Source organism: Zootoca vivipara, chromosome 9 (genome assembly GCF_963506605.1).
Source record: "Zootoca vivipara chromosome 9, rZooViv1.1, whole genome shotgun sequence".
Classification (NCBI taxonomy): domain Eukaryota; kingdom Metazoa; phylum Chordata; class Lepidosauria; order Squamata; family Lacertidae; genus Zootoca; species Zootoca vivipara.
The window spans coordinates 39657058-39669105 of record NC_083284.1 but is presented as its reverse complement, the minus strand read 5'-3'; the positions used below and the strand labels follow the sequence as shown (position 1 = coordinate 39669105).

Here is a 12048-nt window from a genome sequence, read left to right as displayed (position 1 = left end):
CGGAAGTTATTGAGACATTCTAGTGGCTGGCTGGAGGTTAATTGGAAAGGCAGACAGTACATAAGAACACGCTGCCTCTTCCTATAAATCAAAAGGAATGATTTCAGAGTACGTGTGGCATTAAAAAAGGTGAGGAGTGGGGAAGAGAAAGAAAAATGTTAGTGTTTCTTTTGTTTTTTGCGTGGACATATATCGATAGATATATAGGCATATGCTTTTCAAAACAAGTGTTTAAAAATAGGAGTCTGTTTATTTAACATACTATCAGACTTAAAGTATGGTCTTTACAGGCTTTTACCCATAAGTTGTTATGGAAAGTCCATCATGCAGTTAAGCCAAATATTCTTATTATTATTATCAGACTGGAACCTTTTGTTAAAGTTTGGTTCTTCCTGTGGGTTGATGAGAAAATGTCATTAAGAAGGCAGTCTTGCAAATAAAAATCAAGAACTCACCACACACTGCTCTATTCTCCTCTCTTCCTTGCCACTGCTACATGAAAGAATGACTCACACAACTGCCACAGGGATGCATTGTTTTCCCCTAGTTGGAAAAGCACTATGGATGGATTTCAAATGGCAAAAGACGAGCAGCCTTCCCCATAGACCCCTCCTTCTACAGCCTGCATAGCTTTGCAAGGTCATCTTCAGATAGACAAGCACTGCCAGCCTGCTTTAAACAAGTCATTCTAGGATGACTCTCATTTTCTGTGCTCTCTTTCTTCTTGCCCAAGAAAGAGAAATCATGGTACCGTAGCTGCCACTGTATATCATGCTTTTCCTCAGGTGTGTAAAGTGCAGCACTATGACAGCTGTTAATCTCATATTGGTTTCTCTCTCCTTTTCTCTCTGACGGGGTATTTTTAAGTGAGAAGTACTTCTTCAGTTGCTTCATTGGCTACTGGCAAATTTTCCTCTACTTTCTGTTTTTGATCCATTGATCAGATTACACACTAGCCTCTGACTGACATTCCTTTGTTTCCTGTCTTCAATTGCTTTAGGTCCCAACAAGCATCAAAGTGCTGTGACCTGTTTACAGTTCAACAAGAACTTTGTAATTACCAGCTCAGATGATGGGACTGTAAAACTATGGGACTTAAAAACGGGTGAATTTATCCGAAATCTGGTTACATTGGAAAGTGGAGGCAGTGGAGGTGTGGTATGGCGGATCAGAGCCTCTAACACGAAGCTAGTTTGCGCAGTTGGAAGCCGGAACGGGACTGAGGAAACCAAGCTGCTGGTATTGGACTTTGATGTGGATATAAAGTGAAGCTTGAAAATATTATTTTGTCCAGAAATGCAAATAATGTTCTATCCTCCCTCCCTCCCTCTGCAAAAAGGAAAAAAAATCCCTTGTCCTTGGTGGTGCAGGATGTTGGCTTGGGGCAACAGATCCTAAAGACCTACAGACTACGAAGGAGAAGACACAAAGTTGACGAACTGTAACTGACAAGAGAGGCATTTGCTGTCTCATTACATCGAAAGCTTCACTTTTGAATGGGGGCAGCTTTGCAAAATATGACTTTCCAAATCAAGCCAGGTGCAATTATTTCTTTTGTGTGTTCCTCTCAGTGCTCGTTGAGCATGGTGGAAACTTAAAAAGTTGTTATGATTCTTGTTAACCCTGTTCTTTTACCACGGAAGTCTAGAAAGGAGCTTCATACCTCCATTATTAGTTACTGATTGTCTTTCAAAGAAGAGAGCATCTGTGACAGCAAAGAGTCCTTTCCATGTGTGGAAAAGCTAAAATCTTACTGTGAATTGTTTTTGTACAGTTTTACAGCTTTTTTATGTTAATTTTGCCAACCATTGCCAATGTCAATCACAGTATTAGCCTCTGTTGATCTTATTAACTGTTGCTTCCATCTATGCTCTTCAATGCATAAGTTGCTCTGAGGTGGCAAGTTGTCCAGAATTTGGAGATTCCTCAGATGGTTTTAATACATGATGCTGGTGCTAGAAGTAGGTCTTCAACTCTGGGATTGTTGTCCCACCCCTGTACTGTATTCCCAGTGGCCAAACTTATTTATGCTGCTAAATGAAAGGAAAAAAAGCAAATTATTTTTATTTTTTTCTGCTGTGACGTTTTAGTCCCAGACTGAATTCCAAATTTGCTCTAGTTTGGTTACGGAAAAAAAAAGACTTTTTGCCACTGAAACTTGAGCCAACTGTGCCTCTAAGAGGCTGAGAGTGGAAGAGTTTCAGACAATTTAGAGTGAAGTTTGCTTGCAAGTAAAGAATTGAGAGTGCGTGCAAAGCTTTTTCTTTTCTTTTTTCTTTTCTTTTTTTTTCTGGGCAAAAATTAAAACACATTCCTTGGAACAAAGCTCTTGCGGCCTGTTCTGTGGGGAAACGTTTCTTTGTGAGGGCTGTGGTGAATGGAATAAACAGACATAATGAAACTGACAAGATGTTTTTTTAAAAAAGAAACATACAACAATGAAAATAAATTGCTGGTCAGTCTTAGTGTTTTACAGAATTTGAGAAGAATAACTGTTACAGTTTTATGGTGGTGAGGAACTGACACAAGCAAAAGCGATTTGGTTTTTGTGGTAAAGTTGTCACATGAAAAAAAAATGCAATTGTCAATTGGTTTGCCTCATTCTCCAAGAGCCACAACTCAAGCTGAACTGTGAAAGTGGTTTAACACTGTATCCTAGGCGATCTTGTTTCCCCTACCCCCTCCTTTTTGGTTTATTTATAGTCTGATTTTTTTTTAAATCAGATTTCAGTTTGTTAATTTTAGTTATGTAACAACCTGACAGGATGGAGGAAAACAACCTTTAAAGGGATTGTGTCTATGATTTGATTCACTTAGAAATTTTATTTTCTTATAACTTAAGTGCAATAAAATGTGTTTTTTCATGTTAATATGTCTTCCTTTCAATAAATATCGTCATTTAGGTTTGGATCAAGCATAGGATTTGGCAGACACATAGATTCTTAAAACAATCATAGTTTAATTTTACTGAAAGCCTATTAATACGCAGGTGTGAAAGGTCTTTAACAAGCTGTTTTTCACAACTCAATTTTAAAGAAACTTCTTAAAATTTAAGAATCTGTGAGGAAAACTGTCTGAAAAGCAGCTGTTCTTTCTCCTTTTATGAGGGTTGTTGCCCTGCTTAATGAACACTGAATTTCTCATGGGGGTAATATAAAAAAAAATATTCTGGAGCATGCTGGTAAAATATAAGCAAAACAAATGCAATTTGCACTGTGTACACAAACATGTTTCTTGAAGTTCTAACAGTTTCCTCTGAAAGAATTTTGAGATTGAGAACAGAGTATTAGAATTCATTCTTAATCTTGCTATGTATTTTGATTGACTGAAAGACAAAAAATTGTCATTCTCCCAAATCATGTCCCTTTGGGAGCAGGAAAGGGCCCTACGGAAAGCTGAGAGAGAAAGAAGGTAGCAATAGACTGTGTAAGAAGGATCTGCAAATGTGGCAGCTGCAGCAGCAGCAGTTACACCACTCACGAACCACATCTCAGACCTATTTGCCGGCAAGTCAGAGGGCCTGCGCAGGATGAGGAGAGGGGAGATTGTTCCATTGGGCCAGCAGAAATGTTTGTGCTGGTGGAATGCTCTTCTTAGTGCTATGTTGAATTCCACCCAGAATATTTTATGTCCCGCCTTTGTGGCAATACTAAAAATCTTGTTTGTGCTCTGCCTCCTTTTCCTTCTTCAATTTTGTCTTTGATTAAACGGAAATTCAAATTTGGTGAATGGAAGGGACCGATCCCAAGTATGTACAAGCTTCCATTGGACACTTACGGGAAACATTCAAAATATAAAGGTGTTGCCACCCAGGGGCAGAGGAAGGGGGGTGCGGTGGGTGCGGGCTGCTCCAGGTGTCACCACTGAGAGGGGTGACAAAATACCAGGCGGCACTCATCCGCTTGCTGTCTCCCCCCCCCCAGCTGCAGGGCGGCTGAGTAGGAGGAGACAGGCAGACTCTGGAGGCCCCACAGTGCGCCCCATCCCTGGGCGCGCTGCCCCAGGCACCCGAGTAGCTTCCTCCACCGCTGCTGCCACCACTATTTAAAAGTCCTGTCTCAAATTCTTACATTTCTCCACCATTCTGTTTCAAGATAACTAATACACACTCTGCATAAAGACAGAGAAAGGTCTGCTTGGTGAAGAAGGGATCAGGTGGTTCATCAGCAGAGCCCATGCTATGCAGACAGCAGATACAAGAGCTGATCCCTGCTGCCCATTTTTTCTATGGATCTTGCATAGCAGGACTAGGAAAGACCACAGCCCAAGATTCTTGTGAGCTGCTGCCTGTTGCTAGTATTAACAGGCAGACTGAGTCATTGTGTGTTTCTACCACTATAAGGCAGCTTTGTATGCAGTTACACACAGTCCTAGCTTCACTTTAACAAAAAAAAATTAAGATGACACCTCCTGCTCACCCAGCCATTACTTTCGAATACTGCTTTATTTATTCATACTTTTGTCCAGTTTTCCTGTGGCATGTATATGTTCTTCTAAACCTTAAATGAGCTACATGCCACCATCAAATATGAAGGTTCCATACAACCAGTGGCTATTTAAAAGCTATTGTTTAGATAAGGATTGGGGAAGGGGAAGGAAGTTGGAGTTGCACAACGTCTGAAGGTTCTCAAGTTCCCCATCCCTGGACTCTACATGCAAGAAGCACTATAAATATTTGCTCAACTAGAGGACCACCCAGCCGTTTTCCTGTCTTCCAAAAGATACCGGTATCAGTATTCTTTAACAGAAAGCACGTTTCCCAGAAAAGTGTGTCTAGCTGCTGCATGAGTTCTGATTTTATTGCTGTGGGTGAGGTGGAGGTTGTTTTCCCATACTTGTGTTTCCATGGAAGCCACCCCATGGTGTAAAATACAACAGAACCTCTAATACAGATCCTGCTTCTGCAAGGCTTGTTTGAAAGACTTTTAGTTTAGCTTCATTGCCACCCTGGCTAGGGCATGTATGGAAAAAGATCTCCCACTGACTAAGCACGGCATGTATGCAGTCAAAATGCCTACTTCTGCAGGAAGAAGCTAGACATCTTCAAGATAATTTCAATTATGCTTTGACTTCCTTTCCAGCAAATTTCTTTTTCAACAGGTCACTGGAATGTAATGTGCCTCTTTTATCTCTGACGTGGGCGTCTACATTCATACTGACATTTTGTCATTTGTTGGCTGGTATTTCAGCAACCATAGTACTTGTATGGAATATGTTGACGGTTTGAAGGAGGCAGAACAGCTGGAATGTAGCAGTAGCTCCAAAATAGGGCTCTTATCAGTTTGTTGATCTGGGATATTCATTTCAGTGGTGTGCAGAGATACAGCTTTCATATTTATAAGTAACCACTGAGATGTCTGGATGATTTTATCATGAGCCCTAAAGGCCTGTTGTTCCTTCACACACACACTATTCCCCAAATACATTTTACAAACCTATTAAGCCACATATTATCCGTTAAGTTTCATTGTTGGAAAATGCACTTTAATGGACTGCTAGCTATATAATATATAAAATATGCCTCGGAGTGATGATCCATGACATGTTCTTGCTATTCTGCCTACTTTAAACTTGCAAGAGTAGCTCTTTTCTCTCGAAAGCAAAGCACAGCTGTCTACGGTCCCATTACCAAAACATTTTGTCGCATATATTATGCATGATTGAGTGGTTTTCGGGGCTATGATGTAGCTATATTTCATTCATGGATTGTCATTCTGATCAAGAGTAGCGTTGCAGACCCCTATTCAAGTTCCAGCAGAGTAATGTGATGCCAAAACTTGGGAAGGGAGAAACAAGAGCTACAGCCTACAGTGAAATACTAAATGTGTTTGAACTAAAAGACCTTATTGTTCTGGCATATACAATGTACGTATGCCTCTCATTTTTCTTTATTTTCATTTGTTCTCTGTAGCACTTCTTCCTTCACCTATAGTCTTGTTTTCCAGTTCATCATCTCCCCTCTGCCATTCCCATTTCCCCCCACCATTCATTCTTAATAGAAAAAGTGATCATAAATAGGATTGCCTGTATGGCGTGATTCCTCAGGAGCCCCGAATAGCTGCACAATAAATTATTGGCTTTAGCATTCAGTTTCCTAAGTATATTCACTTTCATTTGGCCCACACACTCTGGCCTGAGAAGGTTCTATTGCTGTTCTTTGGCTCTGACAGCTCCAGTCCTGAAATCCCAGCTGACATATGCTTGCTATCAGATGCATTCCCTGTTAACTCAGTCACAACTTTAACCAAAGAAGCTTGGGTCACTGAGGGTGCTTCTAGGTACCCAGATGGAGCTGTAGTTCTGTTTAAGGCTAGTATTGCTGCTTGTTGAAGCCGCCTCTGGTGCTTCAGTTTTAACCTCATTCGGAGCTATCCAGGGTGCTACCTGCTTTACTGGACTTGCCAGAACCTGACCTCTGCCTTGTCCAACCATTCTCTCAGAACCTGACCTTTGTCCCCCCACATTTGCCATACCAGGCTCAGATGGGCGGAGTGACTCAATGGGTTGGTTCTTTTCAGATCAGATTTTCACATTTTTCTCCTTAATATATGAATGGTTTGTGAGCTAGTTACCACAGATTTTTGATAATCGTCTTATCACACCATTTTCCATCAATGATACCACATCATAAGTCAATTTATTAATATTCAGTGTGAACTTGGTTTCTAATATTGATTATTATTTTCATAGAATCAAAGAATTGTAGAGCTGGAATACAGAAATCTCTCGCCCAATGTGGGGCTCAAATCAGCAACCTTGAGAGTCTCATGGTCTACTGACTGAGCTATAGTTCTGTTACTTTCATTTAACATATGTTGGATTAAGGTTGTGAAAGAGAAATGAGTGCAATGTTACCTGTGCACAATATTTAAAAGGTCCTATCAAAAAGGAAATTAGGCATACAATAAGAGGGAATAATCAACCAGGGAGAGGTATCTTGAAACAGGGATTGGGGGAGGGGGGAGAAGCAGTTGCAAAATAGGAATTGTCCTCCCTTATGTCATATGTCAACTTATGTTCACTCCTGGAAGCTCATTCAAAACTTTTTATAGCTTCTCAGAACAAGGAATGCAGAATTCCAGCAGTAACCTCCCTGGTAACTTAATGGCGGAGAAGAATGCAGCAACGAACAGCAACTGTGGCTTTGAGTTCTGGAATATACTGATGCAACCTTGACAAAGCCAAGCCTAACTAACACATGGAGAAATGGGTCATAGTTCAGTGATGCAGAGCACAGGCTTTGTGTGGAAAGCTCCAGGGTCAATTTTTCATGTCTTCAGTTTAAAAGATCTCAGGTAACAAATGGGGAGGAACTCAGCCTGACATATTGCTATCTGTCAAATACTGGGCCACAATGGTAGATTCATATTGATGGTAGCAATGCAGCATGACAATGATGGTTCCTGCATATATTCTAATTGATTTCTTTTTATCTACTGGAATACTTCTTTGCATGCCTGCACTTCCCCTACTTAATGGAGTGGTTGATTTCAGTGTTGATTAAATTACAGGTCACCTTCAACAACAGTTTCCAATGCAATTTTCACACACATAGTCAAAAATACAATAGTTTGGATCACAATATATGTTACCAGTCCCCTGTTCAGTCCCCTGCTTCATCTCACACTGATGCTCAAAAACCTTTCCAGTGGGTCCCCCCTTCAATGTGGGATGGGGAAGAGGAACCACCCCAAATCACTGGAATCATAAGGTAAAATTCAGAGAAGACAAGTTTTCTAGGTCCTCCTCCCCTGCTGCGCACACCATGTCCCCCAGCCAATACTGTTTGGGAGGCTTTTCACAAGACATGGGGGTGGCTGAAGAGAGAAGAGAGGATGCACTTATGATATTGATTTGGATCTTGAGATAACTTAAGTCAATCAAAAACAATGATATAGAAAATTCAAGAATCAAAAGGACTTTTCCTGGTGCCAAAAGAATGGCAATGTGAAGATTTCCTGGAGTGGGAATTCAAAGAAGAGGTACCACAACTGAGAAGCCACTCTGGCCACCTTGCATCAGCTGATGGGATACTTGGAGGACAGTCTCTGAAGATATTGTAAAGACAGGTTGGTACTGATTCTTTAAGGTATTCTAGTCCCAAGTGTAGAGCTTTAAAGGTGAGCACCTGCCCTTAAGGAAGCTTTTTAAGGCACTGGTGTAGTTTTGATCTTTCCTGTGTTTTGATGTGGCAAGCTATTTGACTGGGTCCAAGAAAGTGAACAGAGGAAAAGTGTGGTTGTAAAATAGTGTTGCCTATAATGAGTAGTGTTTCGGTGTGGCAAGCTAGGAACGTGGGCAGAGAAAATGTAAAACACTGTTGTTTATTACCAAAAACTGCTGGGCAATGTAATCTGAGCAAACGATGGGGAACTATGAGAGATGTTATAGGCCTAGGTCTAGGTAGGTGTTATAGATCTCTGCAGCATGCAGGTCACAGAGCTATCAGGACCAAGAGGTATATGCAGTCCCTTCCAGCCTTCTTAACACCATACAGCTTGCCTTGCCTTCTGACAATCAAGAGAGGAATGAGGACATTGCTGCAGCTTCCCTTTGCCAAAACAGTCTTGTTTCGCTCTGTTAGAACACACCAGGTGCTGATAGAAGGTAAGTGAATTGGGAGGGGCTTCTCTTCAAGTACCTGTAGCCATTAATTCTAACTGGTGCTGTTATAGATGCCAACCTGTGAAGCTTGGGTAAAAGGCTTCTATAGGAACCAGTGCAAACCAAAAAAGGGGGACCTAAAACACTAGGAAAAGGAGGAAAAGGTATGGAATGAGATATGTGCTTTTTCTTGCTTTCCCTATGTGAACCACCCCTAACTTAAGTGATAACTTTTATAGCACTGCAGTATCACATTCCCTGATAAAGACATAATTAGCTGGCTCAGACTTAAGTGTTGCAGCTGGACTTTGAGATGAACATGATAGAGAAAAGACCTGACTACAAAGGCCAGCCATTTACTGACTTCCATTTTCTAGGAAAGCAGCAAACCATAAGAGGTATATTTATTTGTCTGTCACATGGACATGATCTGGTTCCCCTTCAATTTCTGTCCTTAGTACTGATGCCTCATTCATACTCCATTTCTGGCTAGATTAGTTCTTCCTGAAACCACCCATTTATAGGAGAAAATTTTCCTACAATGGGACTTCCCCTAGCTGGATTTCCGAAAGTATCTATGCATGTAACTGTTGTTTACCACAATAATGGTGGAAACGTTCTCAGAGCTGTTTGAAAAACATAAAACAGTAAAATAAAATAAAAAACAGAATTAACTAAAACGAAAGGATTAAAATAACATTCCAAATCAAAATCAAAATTTCAGTACAGTGGAACCTCGGTTTATGAACACCTCGGTTTACGAATTTTCGGTTTACGAACGCCGCAGACCCATCTGGAACGGATTAATTCACTTTCCATTACTTTCAATGGGAAAGTTCGCTTCAGTTTATGAACGCTTCAGTTTATGAACAGACTTCCGGAACCAATTACACCCATGCTTCAGGTTAAGTACGCTTCAGGTTGAGTACTCTGCAGACCCGTCTGGAACGGATTAATCCACTTTCCATTACTTTCAATGGGAAAGTTCACTTCAGTTTATGAACGCTTCAGTTTATGAACAGACTTCCGGAACCAATTGTGTTCATAAACCGAGGTACCACTGTAATAGTAGTTAAAATCACAACTATAAAACACAAGGGCAACCTAACCTATAGTATCTGTGTATTGAATGCCAAGTTTCCTGATTTTTTTTTAAAAAAAATAGTTATCAGTTCATTATTTTCCTCTGAAATGAAATCTATTGCTTACATGTTCTGTTGGCCCATGTGCTGGCTGAAGATTTTTTTTTAATACCACTTCTGTACTGCTTAATATAGAAATATATATCTAAGCTGTGTTCTGTGAACTGAAACAACCAAAATACACAGTAAGTAAACCCATTAATACAAGTTACTAATAATTACTGATATAAATTATTTCTCCTGACACACTTCCCCACTTAATGCATCTCAGCCTACTGGCTCTCGGGGTCCCAACAAACTCATAGGTTATCCCTAAAGTCAACACAAGGAAGAGAGTTCCTGGAACCTGCTGATATCACCCAAGTTAGTCACTCTAGACTTGCTTTTATGGGCAGACACCAAGGTAGGTGGAGCTTCCTTAGGCTGGTCACAGCTGTTAAGTAGTCCAAAGTACCAGGAGGATACCAGCTTGCTGAAGGCTCTTCTGCATACTACTGTAAGCAGACATTTGGGTTTTGTAGGAGAAACTTTGGGTTTCCCCAAATGCCTAGAGCAATAAAAGGATAACAGTACGGTCACTGAGGTAATAGCAGCTCATTCACACGATTTTTATTAACCTTAGAAGATATTTAGGATACAAGGTTAGGATCATTATTAGACCACTGTAGACCACCAAAATCTCAGCAGTGTGGCTGAAGCCCTGTGCAGTTTTCTCTCGTTTTTGGAATATTTCCCAGGCATACTCTCCTTATTTCCTGCAAAAGTAAAAAGTCCTCTTCCCAAGGCTATGCAGAAGCCAGCAAAGGCAAGATATTTGTTCTGGGTATGTAAAACTCCCCTCTCCTACTCCAGGAAGGAATAAATATTCATCTTTCTCATAGCACTGAACAAACAATAACACTGAGATAAATAAATGCTATTAAATCTTGAGGGTGTGTGACTGGGCCAAGGTCACACAATGTAAACATCTCAAAGGTAAATCTGTGACTTGGAAGTCACTTCCGTTTAAACATTGTGTCCTGAAATGTGAATTTAAACCTGGTCGGGAAATCAAGTGGGCAGTTCCTATTCCTAGGCAACATTATTTGGCCTTTACTGTAGTTTTGGGTTCCTCCCACATCCAAAAGTATATGCAATAAAAGTAGAGTTATTGAGCAATTAAAAGTCCTTGAGAGACTGTAGCTCTGTGAAGGCTGGTCTATTACGGCAAATGTGACATTGCTCCATCAACCTTAGTTTGCCTTCAGCTGACCCCTCCTGCTTGCCTTCTGCTTAAACCCAGTCCAGAAAGTGCAACTCACTGGCTGTCAGGTTCCTCCTCCTTAGATCCAATATTGCCATTGTCACAGATGGGGTGTTGGCTACTCCCGAGTAAGCACTCCACACATCCTCTGGATTTTCATAGTTTTATTGTGCTATATACAGTGGTGAGATGTCTCAAATCATGTCTGCTCTGCATGGGGCAGAAGCCCACAATGGCGTCTCGTGGGCTCTGACCCCCTTTTTAAGACTCGGCATCCAAACGCCCCTCCTCCTTGCTCTATGGGTCCTCCGTGGTCCCAAACCAGGCTCCTGAGGTGCCAGTCTACCTCCTTTCCAGCCCCTGCTGAAGCTAGCTCCTCCCCTGCTTCCCTGCTACCAGCCTGGAGCTGAGCCACCAGGACTCTGCAGAGCCCTGGACCCGTCTTAACCCTTCCTGTTCCTGATTTAAACTCCCAGACTTGCTGCTGCTCTCCCATCTGGTGGAAGTAAGCAGAGTGGGCTGCTCTCTGCAAGCCCTCTCTCTTACAGCCATTATAAGATTCGGTATTGAGGAAGAGGGCAAAACTAGAATACCGATCCTTGGGTATTCTAGAAGTTAGAATGCAAAGCTGCATTAGAATGGTTAATGGCATTAACCATGAACTTGAAAGCATCTGGTTTGAATCTCAGCTCTGCCATTGGTGGCTTTGGGAAACCACACTGCTTCAATTGCTCAACAACGTAATAATATAGGGATAATAATACTGGCCCATCTTACAGTGCATTTGTCAGAGATAGAGCATGCAAGGAAAAGCACTATATATTTTAATTATTATTAAATTTGTAGTAGGCTTATGACACAGCGAGCAAAATGCATTGCAATTAAAGCAGTGCAATTTCCCATTACTTGTTGCAAATTGCTTCGTTTTTTACTTCTTCACTCATCTTTCTTCCCATTTAAGAATGTTTGTTTTATGATGGAAAGCTAAAACTAGTGTGCACACTGAGCTCAAAGGGAAGGTGAAAGTGGGTGGGATGTCACAAAGTAAAAGACAGGATA

General features: G+C 41.1%; 1 protein-coding gene across 4 annotated transcripts in view; it reads left to right on the top strand.

Annotated features, from left to right (window-relative positions):
* Positions 1-10268, top strand: part of FBXW7 (F-box and WD repeat domain containing 7) — a 126082-nt gene extending 115814 nt beyond the window's left edge. For 2 of the 4 annotated variants that reach the window (XM_035114052.2, XM_035114050.2), the window contains exon 11: positions 1001-10268. In XM_035114052.2, coding sequence (XP_034969943.1) covers positions 1001-1269 — 269 coding nt within the window. In that variant the 3' untranslated portion in view covers positions 1270-10268. The remainder of the gene's footprint in view (positions 1-1000) is intronic. The other 2 variants (XM_035114048.2, XM_060278658.1) reach the window with 1 other exon arrangement.
* Positions 10269-12048: the final 1780 nt, after the last annotated feature.